The following is a 17,861-nucleotide window of genomic DNA, read 5'->3' on the forward strand; positions in this document are numbered from 1 at the left end:
GTTTCATTGTGTACGATTGTTTCAACGTTGGACAACTAATCCTACTCTATACTAGACAAAAAAACAACTTCTCAAAACAGTTCGAAATGCCTACCATTACACCATTAAACAAAAATACATTTTTGTTAGACAAAAACAATTACAGTTAGCCCCAAGACTATAGAAGTCTAGAAATACTTCTCATGAAAGAGTTCCATTCTGGTCTTCATCAGCAGTTTTATTTCACTAAAATTGTTATAAGTATGCTTACAAGATTTGAGGAGTTCCCTCAATTCCTCGTGAAACCTTTCATCAGAATTCGACCTTAAGAAATCTTGTTTTTACCTTATTTGCTGAACAAACTTAATGAAGAAGACAAATCGCTAAACGTGCAATGTGTCGTTTAGGTGTTCCGTTCTGGTCTTCGTCCTTTATCAAATGTCACTTTTTGAATGTAAACGCTTGTTCGTTGTCGAAAAGTACAAAAATCACTATATATTTGAGGAGTTCCGTTTAGACAAAAATAGCACCAATCTGGAACTAAGGTTAACTGTCTAACAGTAACAAGACAGTTCTCAGCAGCTGGCTACTCGTAACGTAAGCCGGTAGAGATCTCGGACCGGACCCACCAGTGTAACGTGACCGGAGCTTACCTCCATAACAAAATATGCGTAATCGGAGAGCTTACTTATACCGTTTTCTTTAGCCCTTCACTTGCATATGATAAGTAAGCGATTTTTTTTAAGTTTATTAAAGCGCCATCCAGTGTTGAGCAGCTGCATTAGATTAGTGTTAGGCGAGCTTTTGTGAAATAATTACAGATTATGTTTCATAACTTCGACATTATATTTAATTTTTAGACCGTGGTATATGTTACCTACAGTTGATATTCATTCTAAAAATGTCAACCGGTAAAACCCTATTGGAATGGAAAGTTGCTATTAATGTATGCCGTGTTGTACTTAACTATGAATGTGTGTTTGGCGACACTGGTTTTCATACTAAAAAGCTGTCATTTCATATCCACTAGTTTATTAATACGTCTAAAGAATTATCCCTGAAAAATTAGGTCTCGTAAATTAATTCGCTGATTTGCGCATAGATTGCGCTGTACACAATTATGCTTGTCAAAAGTCTGTCGTGTTTTATAGTTACACGAGATAATTTAAAGTTTATACGGAACCCTTGGCGCGCGAGTTAAACGAACTGGTTGTTTTAGTAAAAAGAAACTTCAAGATCGTGTAGCATTTTTTAATGATAAAAACAACAAGGTATAACATTAAAATCATAATAATAAAAAAAACATACAAAAAAATTTAGAAACTCCTCCTTTTAGTTTTGAAGTCGGTTAAAAACAGTGTGTCGAGACATCCATTCAAATCTGTCCTTAATCGTTTACAGGCAGTGCATCAATTTAGAAAACAATCCTTTAATATCAAAAGAGGGAAATGGGGCCTAAGTTAAGGAGAAGCGATCTCGTGACGTCATCCGCTTTCCTCTTTAGAAAAATAAGCTAACGTATGGTACTAAATAATGCAAGGCTTATAGGGTTTCATAGAGCTATTACGGTACAAAAAATCTTCAAAAGCAGCGATACCAATACAGTGACAGACACAGACAGCATTAGACATTATGAATAGGTAAAGTAAAGGGGTGGGTAGGTACTTGTGCGATGTGACAGGCGGCGCGCACGCACAGCTCGTTGGCGTCCTCGTAGTGCAGCAGCATGTAGGGAAGCAGCGCCACCACGGTCATGGGGAAGGCCAGCGACTGCGTAGGGTCGATGACCGGCAGCTCCAGCAGCGGGATCATGTCCGCCAGCACGCCCACCACAGGCTCGTATGTGTTGGGGTGCGTGCAACCCTGGAACATCTCATATTTTAAACTCAATGCAATGCCGAATACACACAACCTGTCCAGGGATAAGGGGGGGGGGGGGGGGGGGAAGTGCCTCCGGCGCGCCCCACTCTAAGCTTTATATCTGCATACATCTAGCAAATATATCAAGTTTGGTATCTGTTTCGTATAATTCGAGGATGAAGAATTCATTTCTGTGACTAAATTTTCACTCATCCATACAAAAAATTCGAGAAATACAAAATTAAAAAAAATATACACTTTTTTTTTCGAAAATCCTCTATAGAATTATAACTATGAGAATTTGCTCTAGAAAAAAAATACCCATGAATAGCCCAGTTATCCTACTATATAGAATAGTAAACTTGTCAAACATTTTTCTTTTATAACTCTGTTAAAAAAAATGTTTTGTGTCGCGCGGCGTACCCGCGTTGTAATAGCGGTATGCAGCTTTTAGGATTTTTAAGTATGTTTAGATGATTTCTGATAAGTTGTTATTCTTCTGGTTGTAGATTACATTAATAAATTACTTCTGGACGTGATATATAGTTGGTCAAGCAAATCATGTCAGCAGAAAAAGGCGCGAAATTCAAATTTTATATGGGATGATATCCCTTCGCGCCTACATTTTATAAATGTTCCGCCTTTTTCTACTGAAAAGATTTGCTTGACTAACTATATATATATTATATAAGAACTATATATACAAATATAAATTAAATATATAAATAAAGATGTTGCGAAAACTTTCGCCAGTAGTTATTATAAATGTGATAAAATTAACATAGCATGTTTGACAAAAAATGCGGGTTAAAATTAGATATCAATTGTTCGCAATTGCCACTACATGCACATAGGTCCTCACATTTAAGCCACATTTTACATTTACTTTTACATTTTAGATTTTTTAACGCAGTTGCACCTCCTTGCTCATTTGTTTTGCAGCGGCAACGAATAATCTCCAAACAAGCAGCAGCCGCCGCAGGTCGGCTTGTCCATATAGGCCAAACGTGCTGCAAACTTCCTTTAAATATATGATTTTATTTGTAACGCATAGATGTATAATTTATTTTACAGGACCAGAAAGGACAGAAGTCTTGCCATTCTTCCACACCTTTTCAGGTTGCGACACTGTTTCTTATTTGTGTGGAAAGGGGACAAAAAGCGTATTTCAAGCTTGGAGCGCATATCCTGCTGTAACGAAAGGATTTAAATTTGGCAAACAAGGCAATATTGAGCAGGCGTTGCCAATATTGGAAAAATTTGTTATTGTCTTGTATGACAAGTAACTCAAGTAAGTCTTACAATATTAAGTCTGAACAGATTTGAATTACGAGGTGTAAACCCTAGACTTATTTTAACACTATGCATTTTGTTACTGATTTCAGATCAGGTATAAGTACGAGTGTAAATGAGTGCCGAAGAAATCTCCAGTTAGAGAATCTGCCTCCAACGGAAGATGCGCTACGTAAACATTATTCTCCGTGCAGTTTACCAAGGAAAGGAGGCTATATTTGGGGACATATTATAGCCGCTCAGCAACAGGTTATTGGGAGCCCATACGGACAAGCCTACCTGCGGCGGCTGCTGCTTGCTTAGAGCTTATTCGTTGCCGCTGCAAAACAAAATGCGCAGGGAGGTGCAACTGCGTTAAAAAAAACTAAAATGCACTGACAAATTTATGTGCATGTAGTGGCAATTGCGAACAATAAATATCTTATTTCAACCCGCATTTTTTGTCAAACATCTAACTATGTTAATTTTATCACATTCATACTAATCCATACTAATATTTTAAATGCGAAAGTATGTCTTTCTGTCTGTCTGTTACCTCTTCACGCTTAAACCGCTGAACCGATTTATTTGAAATTCAGTGTAGAGATAGTTTGAGTATCGGGGAAGGACATAGGATAGTTTTTATCTCAGAACTTACCCCTTAAGGGGGTGAAAAGGGGGGTGGAAGTTTATATGGGGAATCAAAAAAAAGGAGATTGGATAAAAGTCGCGGGCAAAAGCTAGTATTATATAGCGAAAGTGTGTCTGTCTGTTACCTCTTCAGGCTTAAACCGCTGGACCGATTTAGTTAAAATTTGATATAGAGATAGTTTGAGTCCCGGGGAAGGACACAAGGTAGTTTTTATATCAGAAATTATCCTTTAAGGGGGTGAAAAGGGAGGTGGAAGTTTGTATGGGAAATCGATAAAAAGCATATTGGATAAAAAATAAGCTACCCAAATTACTAACTCCACGCAGACGAAATCGCGGGCAAAAGTTAGTTAATAGTAAAGTTTTCCCAACGTCTTTATTTATATATTTGTATATATATCACGTTCAGAAGTAATTTATTAATGTAATCTACGAACAGAAGAATAACAACTTATCAGAAATCATCTAAACATACTTAAAAATCCTAAAAGCTGCATACAGCTCTTACAACGCGGGTACGCCGCGCGACACAAAACATTTTTTTAACAGAGTTATAAAAGAAAAATGTTTGACAAGTTTACTATTTTATATAGAAGGTTTTATAGACAACTGAATAATAGGCACTGGTTTTTAGGAGAAAACAAAATGTAATGTCAAATAGTAAAAAATAGACAAAACCATAAACATAAAATGAGTAAAAAAAGGTAAATTTGTATAAAAAGGTTGTGCAGTCTTGCACAGAAGGATAACTGGGCTATTCACAGGTATATTTTTTTCTAGAGCAAATCGCCATAGTTTTAATTTTGTAGAGGATTTTCGAAAAAAAAAGTGTAAAGAAAATTTTTGCATTTTGAATTTCTCGTATTTTTTTGTATGGGTTAGTGAAAATTTAGTCACAGAAATGAATTCTTCATCCTCGAATTATACGAAAAAGACACCAAACTTGATATATTTGCTAGATGTATGCAGAAATAAAGCTTAGTGTGAGGCGCGCCGGAGGCACTCCCCCCCCCCCCCCCAACCTGCTGGGGGGACCTCGTGGCAACCGGGCTAAATCAGCTCAGACCACCCCCAGAAACAACTGTTCCAAACGGTTTGCTTTGTCTCAAAAATGCAAGGTGGTGGACCTAAGATCTCCTGCTATAATACCTTTCTCGTCACATGACTTTCATCCCTCCGCATCACATGCCCGTACCATGCTAGGCCCTTACTTTTCCTGTTATGGGTGCAACTTTCAGGCTTCCTCTTATATACTCATTCCTTATCCTATCCATTCTCGTCACGCCACACATCCACCTTAACATTCTCATCTCCGTTACATGCAATCTCTTTTCATCCGTCATCTTTAGGGCCCGACACTCTGATCCATACATGACGACAGGTCTTATGATCGTTTTATAAATTTTACCCTTCAACTGAAGAGGCATACGGGCGTCACAAATGGTTCCCGTAACCTGTCGCCATTTCATCGATCCTGTGCTAATCCGGTTTTTCACGTCACGGTCAATATCGCCATCGCACTGTAAAATCCTAGAGTAAAAAGCGGATACCTATAGCACATTTAAAAAAAATAAAAAATTTAAAAACGGATTAGTGTCAATTATAGCATATTTTTTGTTATTTTAGGAATCATAAAAAATGGATATGGCACAAAAGTATTTTCAGCCGACGATACGTGACACGTGCGACTGTATTTTACCGACTTACGGATGACGTCATAGTTAGGTATATGTTTCAGCCGGTATTTAATAGTACTACCTAGTTTATTTCAATTTCAAATAGCTGAAAATCGTTAAAAGTAAGAAAAGAAGTATAGGTTCGTTTTATTCTGTATATTTTAGTGTTTACTTTATTGGTTAATAACCAAACAACCAAATTTATTACGTGAGCGTCGTTTTTACTACAAGAGAAAACATTTTTCGAGAAAACAATTAACTTCGTTCGACTGCATAAAAGTTTAGTAGGAGTTGTAAAATTTTAGAATGTTAAAAGTGTCAAGAAGCTATAAAAACCGGCCAAGTGCGAGTCGGACTCGCGCACCGAGGGTTCCGTACCTTTTTAGTATTTGTTGTTATAGCGGCAATAGAAATACATCATCTGTGAAAATTTCAACTGCCTAGCTATCACGGTTCTTGAGATACAGCCTGGTGACAGACAGACAGACGGACAGACGGACAGCGGAGTCTTAGTAATAGGGTCCCGTTTTTACCCTTTGGGTACGGAACCCTAAAAAGTAAATATCATCTAATTAATTATCTACATGGATTAATTAATTATCTATATTGAATTAATATTGGATAAAAATATTGCACGGGTTGCAATTCTTTTTTCTACCAGCAGAACACAACGCAGATTTAATAGGTATCTGTAAAATAATGTGTAATGTGTAATGACCTTGAGCAGCAGCGAGTGCAGCGAGGGCGAGGTGTGCGCCTGCGTGCGGTCGAGGCGGTCGCGCGCGTCGGGCCGGTCCAGCGGCAGGCGCGCCATCACTCGCGCCAGCAGCCGCACGCCCAGCAGGAACTCGTGCTCGTAGTCCGACTCCAGCAGCGACGCGCCCACCCAGAACAGCGTCGCTAGGATCGTCAGCTTGTCATCCTGCACAATACCTACCTCATTTACTTACATATAACAACTATCTACCTATACATATACTTTAAACTAACTGCTACAGCCATTGAAAAATATTAATCTTTAACAGTAAGTCCGTCGATTCCTTAGGAATCGAATAATCAAATAATAGTGTGGCTAAGATAGAAACTACTAGTTTCTAGAGTGATGATGATGTCGGTTCTCTGCCTTCTCCTCGACAGCCTAATACGACGCGACGACGACGTTGAGTTTTTCCTTATTTGATCTATGTACGTTCTTCTTGTTGTTGTTTTTTCTACCTATATAGTTATAATTACTAAGGCAGTTTTTAATAAGAGATACATCTTTAAAAAAAAATGATACGATATAAGGGCTTCTGTAAATAATTAATACGCCAAATCATTTTTAAAGTTTTTTTATTGTATTTTATCAATACATTTAATCCTTTATACGAATATCTTATTGTTTCCTACATTTCAATACAGTAAAATGAGTGTTTAATATTACGTAATCTATGTGGAGAGCTGTTGGGGAGAACCATTCCCACTAACTCGATTCCTCCAGGGAAGTTCTGCCACCCTGTGCCATACGATAGATGAAAATGGGCCCTCTGCCTCTATCGTGCTTTTGCCAGCCGTCCGTCCCGTTAAAGTCCAGTGACAACTTTGTACTCTCAGCCCCAACACCGATGTTGCTTTTGAGCCATCATGGATGTTATTTTTTGTGAGGACCCATTTTGTGAGGGCGAGGCGAGGTCATCGTCTGCTCATACTGGCAATAAAATTTTATTAGGCTCTCAATAGTCCTTACGCCGCGCCGTTCCGGTTGCTGTCTCTGCGTGCGTCATATGACACGGGCAAGAGCAGCAACCGCTCATTGTAAGTGTCAAAAAGGCCTCTACGTGTTGGCTTCGGCTCCGCGCAAGCCTCCTAAGTGTCCAGAACCATTGTTCCGCGATGGGTGAAAGCATTAATATAATTTACAATTTTCATGTTTTCACCAAGTTCTGCTGTATAATTCGCGTTTAGACAGCAGTTTTGCTATGCTTCTGTTAAAGGTACATAGACACGTACGCGTATCTCATGATGACTGACGCTCCAATAGAATAGTAATTCTATTTCACGCCACAAAATTATGACGCCTTTAACTTCACTAAAATATCCAACTATTTTGTTTATTATTTTAACCAGGGTGCGTACATGCGCAGCCCACATGCCTATCGTTTACGATCCGTAGCGAACGAAACGCAGCTTCATTGTCGCACTAATTAGAGCAATCTAACTTGTCGTTTCAAAATGAGAGCGTAACTACGTTTGTATGGAGAACCGAGCTTGCTGCGGACTCTTAAGGTCGCAGCTATAAGTGAGAGCTAAGAAAGAAATATACTGACCGGACCACGGTCGCTGTCCGGTACGGCTTTTACTTTGTCCTTGCCTTTTTTCGGGTGCCGTACCAAAAGGGTAAAAACAGGTCCCTATTACTAAGACTCCTCTGTCCGTCTGTCCGTCCGTCTGTCTGTCTGTCACCAGGCTGTATCTCATGAACCGTGCTAGCTAATAGACAGTTGAAATTTTCACAGATAATGTATTTCTGTTCCCGCTATAACAACAAATACTAAAAAGTACGGCACCCTCGGTCGGCGAGTCTGACTCGCACTTGTCCGGTTTTTTACTATGAATTAGTACGAATGTTAATTCATTATTTTTCTAACAGATGGCGTTAGTAGTCATACAAAGTTTTATTCCTTTATTCTATTTTTTTATGTTTATAAAATGATATTTTTATGTTTGATAACACATCTAGACATGAATTTAAATTACTATGTTAAATCTCAAAGCTAACAGTTTGATAGTTTTTCTGTAAAGTGTACCACAAGAATGCATAGATTGTTGAATAGTGATAGGGCTCGCTTCGCTCGCCCTAATAATGTCAGGGACCAGATACATAAATTGTTGAAAAAAACCGGACAAGTGCGAGTCGTACTCGCCCACCGAGGGTTCCGTACTTTTTAGTATTTGTTGTTATAGCGGCAACAGAAATACATCATCTGTGAAAATTTCAGCTGTCTAGCTATCACGGTTAATAAGATACAGCCTGGTGACAGACAGACGGACGGACGGACAGTGGAGTCTTAGTAATAGGGTCCCGTTTTTACCCTTTGGGTACGGAACCCTAAAAAAACTGGTAGTACCTTCTATTCTCTTGGAAATATATCTGTCTAAGGCCTAAAATTTATAAAAAAATATATTTTTTGTTTGCATATTTATAAGTTTTATAACAGTTGAAACCAAGTAACATGTTTTCACAATTTTATACTTTATTGGTATTAATATGGTTAAATTAAATGTACCTGGGTGGCACTGTCGCCTAACAGTTTGAGTGACTGCGCCGATCTGGAGCGACACAAGTTGGAGCAGATACCCTTTGCTGCTTCGCTGCAGGGCCTAGTCCGGGTCTCTGTAAGCATTGGCATTTATTGCATTTATAGGTATAATAGTAAAACAGAAAGTGCAACTTACCTTACCCGAACCAAAGGCAAATTTGTACCGGAACAAGGCAATGGCGGAAAGTTAACAATATGCAGGGTCTGGAGGGCTTAGTGACTGCAGTATAAACTTGGTAGAAGGTAAAGGAGCCGTCCATTAAATATGTGGTAGGTGATTTTTAGACTTTAAGCAGTTCTTAGATGATTAGATTCTTTCGCCGGAAAGTTCTACTATCTGGCTGTTAAGAGCGACAGGGAAATAATAACCTTTCACAGCCGGGCTAGCACATGATTGGCGCGAGAGTATCTCGCCGCGACATAGACTACCCGTCCCCCTTTAATTCATACAGTTAGTAAAAGACGGGTAGTCTATCTCGCGGCGAGATACTGTCGCGCCTGTACCTGTAGGCAGAAATTGTCCGGCGACAGGATAGATGTAATATTCCCTTTAACCGACTGGCGGAAAAAGTGCATCAGTTGAGTAAAGTTTCTACCTCTACGCTGTACCGTACCAGTATCGTTTGATGTAACTCTAGCAGAGCAATGAGCAGTGGAAGCGTACCGTGCGTCTGCTTGTCGGCGCTGGAGGGCGGCGCGTTCTTGCGCACGCAGTAGGACACGGAGTAGCTGGTGCTGCGCGTGTGGTTGCTGACGCAGCCCACGCACACGCCGGGGGACCGCTTACCTGCACACAAATATATATGTATCTATGTTGTTCTTATTCGTATGTAATGTGCGTGTTCGGTGCCTATGTTGACGCGCACAAAGCTCAATAGTATTATGTATTATAAACTGATTTTTCTCAAGTTACCATTAATACCTGGGTGAAACAATCGAAGAATACTCGTAGAATATTTTTAAAATTAGAATTTGAAAACACGCTCGAATTTTCATTAAATAGCAAATACGGGTAGTGACTATGCTGAATCGTTTAATGTTTCGACACTTCAAAGTAAATAAAGCGCAGTCTTGCCTAGCAGTCACCATTTCTTCATGATACAAATTTAAGTATTTATTCATCTCTAGAGAAGTGAGATATATTGACTGTTAAATTTTTCGTGAAAGAAATCATAAACATTAAGGAACCAAATTTTCTTTGCAATATGAATAATTTTATTATTTTTCCTTGCATTGTTTCACAAAAGCAATAAATGTTCTTCAATGGAAACAGTGACTGCCTGGACTCACTTTGGGGTCTTCTTATTAGCCCTTACTTCAGTTCGCAAGAATAATTTTCAATTTGTTAGACGTACCAGCCGAGAACGCTCCACCGTTGGCCGGTTGGCCGCCGTCCTTGTTGTTGAGATTGGGCGTGGACTTGAATATGTCGCGCATGTAATCGAGCGGCCTGAAGTTGGACTCGAGCGAGTCCACGGCGGCCTCGAGCGTGAGCAACAGCTCGGTGACGTAGCCCTGCATGTCCTCGCCCTGCTCCGCCACCGTCTCCACCAGCCGCGACAGGATGTCCGACACCATGCGCCCGGTCATGGCCACGCCAATGAACCGGAACACCTGTACATTAACGTTATGTTATATCAGTTATACACATGATACAGCCCCCACATGAAGTTGCCGTATCTGTACTATGGACGCATGCTTATGCTACCGCGGTTGTAAAATGAGCGTTGACGACCCTTTTGATATACCTACATACCTATGCACATTTTTTTCTTCGACAAGCCCATACTGAAATCATACTGATAAAAGAGGTAGTATTTACGTTCCTCTCTAACTATTAGAATATAACGCTACCGCAAGCATGGGATGTAGGTCAGCGAAAGATCGCAGTGCAAGATCGAGTCACGAATGAAGTGACCGAAACTAATGTCGCATAGGTACCGTTGTGAGAGTGCTTTTTTAGGAGGCTACTTGTGTTATTAAATAGTATTTTATACAATCGTGATAAAATGAAGAGCTTTTCTGTCGAGTATCGTGTTTAGGCCTCGAAGATTGCTGTGGCTTTTTTTTTTAAACGCATGCCGCCGGGCCGGGAAGAACCCGGACGGTTATGTGGGTCTCAGGGCTGTATAGAGGCCCCACTACCCACTAAACCCCATGGTGTCCTCTCGCCGCTTTGGTTGCGGGGTTACGGGGAAGCTCGCGCAATGCGTCCGCGACCCCGCAGCGGCTATCCTGACTAGGATCCATACCCTATTGCCTTTTCCCCTGATCTACCTAGTGGAAGCGCTTCCGGGACACTAGATCGCGTTTACCATCTCGGGAGCCAACGTCATGGGCGGGGACGCCCCCGTGTCCGCCGCCCGCTGGCTCTCGTTAGGGCGGCAGGTTCCGCTCATGAGCGGCACGTCTGCGGCTTATGCGGCGGCGGCGCATTGGGTCAGCCTCGGCCCGGACTTCCCGTTCGCGCTCGGCCGCCTCCTTGTCTCCCATGACGTGCTCGCAGAACGTGAGCACAGTCTCCCACGCACTTTCGCTGTCCAGCATGGCCTGAACTACGGCTGGCAGCGAAAGGTCTTGCCCTACCTGGGCGACCAACCTCCCGTTCCTCTCCAAAAACTGGGCACTCAGCCAATGTGTGTTGGGCCGAGTCTACGCCGGCTCCGCATTGGTGACACTCCGGTGTCGGTTCCCGCTGGGCAACCTTTATTCTTTATTTTCTTTATTGGGGAAAAAAAACCGGTACCAGCCAATAAGATTTACAGGCAAAGTTATAACAGTACATATAGCCTACATCCTAAGACAATTCCCACTAGGAGGTCCGACAGTAGTTTTAGGATAGCATTGTGATCGGAACTAAATACACAGACATACACTATATACTTACACTTAAACTTAACGCTCAGGATTCTATGTAAGAATCCCTCGCTACGCTCAGGATTCTATTATAGAATCCTTCGCTTCGTTTAGGATTCAATTGTACGCCCTCGCCGTAAATATGTCATTTTGCTCCCTTGTGACACAATCTACTATTTCGCATGTGTATTGTACAACGTTTTACAGTACATAATTATGGCCCTTTACTTTCAACCTAATCCACAACCGACAATGTCCTTTTAGTTCAAAACGTCACATATTTTTATAAAACGTTAATAAACTAATTTATTAACAATACTGAATATCTGGGAGACCGAGCTTTGCTCGGAAGACATAAGTAAAAACTCAAAAATGCTCGTTTTCCCAGAGATAAGACCTAGCTAGATCGAACCCCTTACCGCAAATTTCATCGAAATCGTTAGAGCCGTTTCCGATATCACTGAAATATATTTCGGTTATATCGGAATCGGACAAGAATTCGAAGAAGAAAAGGTATAAGAAAGATAACACAAAAAGGACAAAAAAAAGTACCCCTGTCGTACCAGTCTCGAACCCGAATCCTCTTGCACGTATTTCCACGAACATACCGCAACGCCATTGCAGCATACTTACACTGCATGGAATTGTCTACTACAAGCATCACGGAAACACTGTTTGCATGTGTGAGAAATAGTAGGAAATAGCATGACAGAAACACTCTGTCGACATTAAAGGTGGTTTGTGCACAATGAAGTATTCAATGTTTATTATAATAGTTCAAAATTTATGTAAAGAGTGCGCTAAACATACTTTTAAGTATACGGATACCAACACTATTCCACAAAAAAAAAAAACCTGAAAATTTGCGAAAGTGACGTCATCTAGCGGGGTTTAAGCTTTGGGTAACCTAGTCGACCCACCTTAACACTTCTAAAGTACATAAGCACATGCATAGGTTTATCATAAAAAATGAATTCAATGTTTTTATGAATAATAATAACTACATCAATAAATTGCTCTGATATTTAGAAGGTAATATTTAAAACTAGGCCCTTGGGGTAAGAGGGCACGGGGGCTCCACAAAGCGCTTAGCAAACGCCTGAGGGAGGCCACAGGTGACCCTCGCGTAGGCGGCTTTCTCGCGCAAAGATTGGCTATAGCAATCCAGCGCGGGAATGCCGCCTGCGTGATGGGCACCTTGCCTAGGGGGCAAAATTTAGAAGGGCCTTTTATGTAAGTATTTTTAACTTTATTTTTACTTTAGTATTATTTAGTATTATTATATAGTTTGTAATTTGTTTATTGTTTAAGTATCTTTTAGTTTTTTCTTAATTCTTTCTGTAATTTATTTTAGTTAAATAAATATATTTCAACTTTAAAACTTGACAATTTAAAAGTGCTTGTTGCTAGGCCTATTTGAATAAAGAATATATTGACTATAGACTATTAATAAATTATGGCTAATGAACACTACAAGATATACAAAAGAAACAAAATTACACAATATATAGAGGCTTTTTTTTTTTTTATCTGGTTTTATGGAGGCTTTGGACACTCTAGGTGAACATGTCAGCCTCATGGGTGCTATCATAGTTCCCTACTCAAGGGAGAGGTCAATAAAGTGGTAAACACTGATTGCTTTGTCCGATATAGGCTCTGCCAACCAACAATTGATCTGTCCATTGTGCATGGAGCCCAGACTACCAAAAATTCTTTTTCTCAAGTCCGAATTCCGGACGCATTCCAACAACACGTGAGACAAGTCATAGAGGCTTAAAATTAAAGTTGTACTATCGAGTTGACTTTGCGCTTAAATTCAACTCGAGTATTAATAACAAATAACTCCCCACGGCCGATTCGGCCACGGCGACTGCTGTCAACTCCGTTATTGCTGTCTCTGGTGTGCTCGCAAGTGGCTGACGTATACGTGAATACTCGAGTATTATTAAATATGTCAACCGAGACTAGGCGTTTATTGTAGTTATTACATATCCTACGCAGCGGGGCTCGCACCCCAGCGTTAGTGGCAGCTATCGGGACCGCGAATAAGGACAGATGTCGTGTCCTGTAGGTAGGAGCTCGGAAACTAATAGCCTTAAGTAGCTCCAGACAGTTGTACTGACCTGTACATACCCAAGTAGCACAGATAGCTGTATAGCCGCCGAATAATGGAGTACGAATACGCTTGAAGCTGAATATAAAAGCTGTATAAGAGCAGAATCAGCGAGTTTTCAGCTCTTATAACTCTTAAATGGGCACAAATTTAGGCAGCTTTAAGTTCACATAGCTGCTTAAGAGCGTTGTAGCAGCAATTTAACGGAGTTATAAGGGGTAACAGGAGTTATAATTAAGAGACCACCAGTTACCCGTTATTTAGCAAATATTTCACATGTACGCCCTAATACCGGGAAAAGTTGACGTTGGGCTGAATAAAAGAGAATTCATGTCAAATAAATACAAATGCAGCTCTGTTAGTTTAAAGTTTAAAGTGAATGCAGGTAACATAATAAGCAAACGGCCGCCATCACAATACTAATAATATTTTGTTAAGTGTTATACGGATATTCCCCCAGTGGTATGCGAGAAAGATGTTTGGGAATGCAAGTTTATTGACATTATATATATATATACATTATCTAAGAAAATTTTAGTGCGCCACGAAAATAATCAGTTTTTATTTAATTTAATGATATAAATAAGCTATATGTAAAAACAATTTCTGGGGTTTGTACAGCATTATGAGATAAAAAGTTAATATTTCGTAATTAGGAAGTACGAAACTAATGGAATAGTTTAAGAACTCATGCACAAAACCCTATAAAAGTTGGAAAAGTAATCTGAAAATGTATAGGTTATATACGATAAAATGGCGGTCAATGTTAAACATCGTCATGAACCGTTAAAATTCTTATAAGCAGCAAACGTCTGTTTAATGATTTGTTTGTGTACTGTTAAAAAGTCCGAACTCAAATAGAATTGAACATGTGAACATGTAAGCAGTCGTAAGCTTTTTACTTTAAGTATAATTGTTCACAAGCTCACCTTTAACTGAAATGTGAACCATTAAACAGGTATTATACGGACACTTTAGTAAGTGTAATAAAAGCTGCTTAGCGGTAAACGTGTTCAGCGATAAGCTGTATTATGTGCCATATGTGTTCCACTATACGTCTATTGGCTTCATAATAGTTCACTCGTGCTCCATTAATAAGTCAGCGTAATAAAAGCTGCTTAGCGGTAAACGTGTTCAGCGATAAGCTGTATTATGCGCCACATGTGTTCCATTATACGTCTATCAACTTCATAATGGTTCACTTGTGCTCCCTTAAAAAGCAGCGTAATAAAAGCTGCTTAGCGGTAAACGTGGTCAGCGATAAGCTGTATTATGCGCCACATGTGTTCCATTGTACGTCTATCAGCTTCATAATGGTTCACTTGTGCTCCCTTAAAAAGCAGCGTAATAAAAGTCCACAATTACCTTCTTATACAGCACATGGCGTAATTTTATCCACTAAACAGACCTTATTACGGTTAAAGCATTTGATAACCCTTAAAGCTGTATAGGGTCGTGCAAATATACCTTTATATCACTCTTTGCGTATTAATGGTAGTTTTCAGAGCTGTAATGCAGCTTTTAATCAGCCCTAAGCTATTTAATTATCACGGGGAGCTATTATACAGCTGTAGGACCACGGGTGTGTTCTTATAAGTGTCTTATTACGCACCGAGCGTTAAATAGAACTAAAAGTGAATAGTTATACAGCTATCTGTGCTACTTGGGTATGTTGTATAATATGGTGGCATCTTTAGCGTGGCGTCTGCTCGCCAGCGTCTTCAACTTGTACTTGTCGAGCAGTTTGTCATATGACATTGTTGTACGTTCGAGTCTGTAGTGGAGGGCTCTAAGGAAACGCTTCTGTACCGCCTCTACAGCATTGTGCAGGTATCTGCCGAAACAGCCATTCCCCGACAGCACCTGCGTTAATCTGAAGGTAAGGACACCGGAGCGTCTTTCAACCCAGTCACGGAGGACTGGACGTACCGCCTCTATAGTGCGGGAACCAGCCATCGGCCGCTCTAGCCGCTGCACCCACATTTACGTCGCATCTTCTAGCAGCTCGGTGTGCCGCTTCGCCACCTTCTGAGGTGCTTTCGGGTCACCCCGGGCTCGCGCCTTCCCGCGCCACTGGTACAGCGCCGCAAGGACCCTCGCGTCCAGGTCCCAGGGCAGAGAACCGGCCAGCACGCACGCGGCCGCCGCGCTCACTGTGCGGCATCCTCTGATTACCCTCAGCGCCATTGCCCTCTGCGGCCGTCGCAGTTGGGTAATGTTGTGGCTGCTAAGGGAATCCGCCCATACTGGGGCACCGTAAAGCGCCATCGAGCGCACCAGACCCGTGTATAAGCGGCGACATGAGGCCTTGGGCCCTCCCAGGTTGGGCAGTATACGCCCAAAGGCCGCCGCTGCGCGCAGTAATTTGGGCGCTAGACGCTTAAAGTGAGCCTCAAAGTTCCACTTGCTGTCAAGCAAGACGCCGAGGTAGAGTAACGTCGGCCTGACAGCAATTGGAACGCCTCCCACAATTATTTCGCGGGCCGAAGAAACAAATGGCCTCGCAGTTCGTTAGGGCCACTTCTAGCCCTAGACGCCGGATTCGGGCCACACAGTGGGCGACTCCCGCCGTCGCGAGCACAGCTGCGTCGCGGTAACTGGGTCCTCTGGCCGTCACGAGCGTGTCGTCAGCGTAACACGTGACGTCTACTCCACGCAAGTTTTCCCCCCGTAGGACCCAGTCATAACCTATGTTCCACAGGAGTGGCCCTAGGACCGACCCCTGCGGAACTCCACACGACATACTCCGTCGACTCCAGCCCTGTCGCCCTGGCCAGACTACAGCCCTCTCGTTGAGGTAGGCGGCTATGATTCGCGACAAGTGTGGGGGCACCTTGTGGTACCGCAACGCCTCCTTTACGGTTTCCCAGGGCAGGGTGTTAAAGGCATTGGAAATGTCTAATGACACCGCCAAGACGACCTCGCCCTGGGACACAGCCTCTTTAGCCATGGCCCGAACCCGCAATATGGCATCTACCGTCGAGCGGCCCCTACGAAAGCCGAACTGGTAGTCGGCAATATCCGGCCATACGCGCTCCAGGTTCTTGATGAGGCGAGCTGCGATTATCCGCTCGAAGAGCTTGCCCACCTCATCAAGCAAGACTGTAGGACGGTAACCAGATGGAGAGTGAGCCGGCCGCCCGGGTTTAAGCAGAAGCACTAGCTTCCCAGTCTTCCAGTCCCTTGGAAAGCGCCCCTGCTCCAGACACGCGGTCAGGAGCCTCAACAGTCTTGGCCCTAGTTCGTCCATGGCCAGGACCCAAGCACGGCCCGGAATGCCGTCAGGCCCGGGGGCCGTGTTCTTGGCACGGAGCCGAAACACCGCCGCGTGGAGCTCCGTGGATGTCACTGCTGGGACTTCTTCCTCCTCTCCTGCTCCCATCGTTGGCGGCACCATGGTAGGCGGCAGATGTGGGCCCCTTTCGGGGAAATGCGTCTCCACCACGCGGCCCAAAAGCTCCGGCTGGAGGGATTGGGTTAGCGGGGGTGCCCATGGGCGCAGCTTGCTCCGGATGAGTTTGTATGGCCTCCCCCATGGAACAGCATTGAGGGTCTCCAGAAACTCGGAACGACTCACCTCAATTGCCCGTCCTATGGCCACCGCAAACTCCGATCTGGACGCCTTGTATTGATCATACAGGCGGCGCTCCTCGTCCGCATTAGGTCTCCTTCGCCTTCTCTGACGCATGTACCGGCGCCGCGCAGCTATGTAGCCCTCGCGCATCTGCGCGAGCTCGGCGGACTAGACATGCGCGAAACAGTGCTCCAAAAAGTAATGCTATATCACATCACTTTTTCGAGAACGTAATAGTACACTGAGATATCACATCACTCATCACTCGAAACATGACCCGAACGTGAAACAGCGCTCCGGCGCGCGCGTGATGGTCAAATTACAGCATCTCCTACATTACGCAGCGCATTACAGCACTCTAGTGACTAGCGCGTCTCGTACCTATCCGTAATCCGTATCGCCGATCGATTTATTTAATTTATTACGCGTTGCGTTTTGTCACCGCTATGTGAAAGATTTTTTGTTAATTCTTATAAATCATAAAATATGCATAATTTATTATTATTTGCATAAAATTGATATGACACTGATACAGGTATGTAATTAATTATGTATGTAAGTTTTGCAGGTAGATATACCAT

At 42.3% G+C, this 17,861-nt stretch overlaps 1 protein-coding gene across 2 annotated transcripts in view; it reads right to left on the minus strand.

Annotated features, from left to right (window-relative positions):
- Window positions 1-17,861, minus strand: part of LOC134754145 (protein furry) — a 351,985-nt gene that overhangs the window by 42,390 nt on the left and 291,734 nt on the right. For both annotated transcript variants that reach the window (XM_063690243.1, XM_063690242.1), the window contains 5 exons: window positions 10,093-10,351; window positions 9,402-9,524; window positions 8,705-8,811; window positions 6,157-6,360; window positions 1,645-1,842 (listed from right to left, as the gene is read on the minus strand). In XM_063690243.1, coding sequence (XP_063546313.1) covers window positions 1,645-1,842; window positions 6,157-6,360; window positions 8,705-8,811; window positions 9,402-9,524; window positions 10,093-10,351 — 891 coding nt within the window. The remainder of the gene's footprint in view (window positions 1-1,644; window positions 1,843-6,156; window positions 6,361-8,704; window positions 8,812-9,401; window positions 9,525-10,092; window positions 10,352-17,861) is intronic.

The sequence above is a fragment of the Cydia strobilella genome, chromosome Z (assembly GCF_947568885.1).
Source record: "Cydia strobilella chromosome Z, ilCydStro3.1, whole genome shotgun sequence".
NCBI lineage: Eukaryota > Metazoa > Arthropoda > Insecta > Lepidoptera > Tortricidae > Cydia > Cydia strobilella.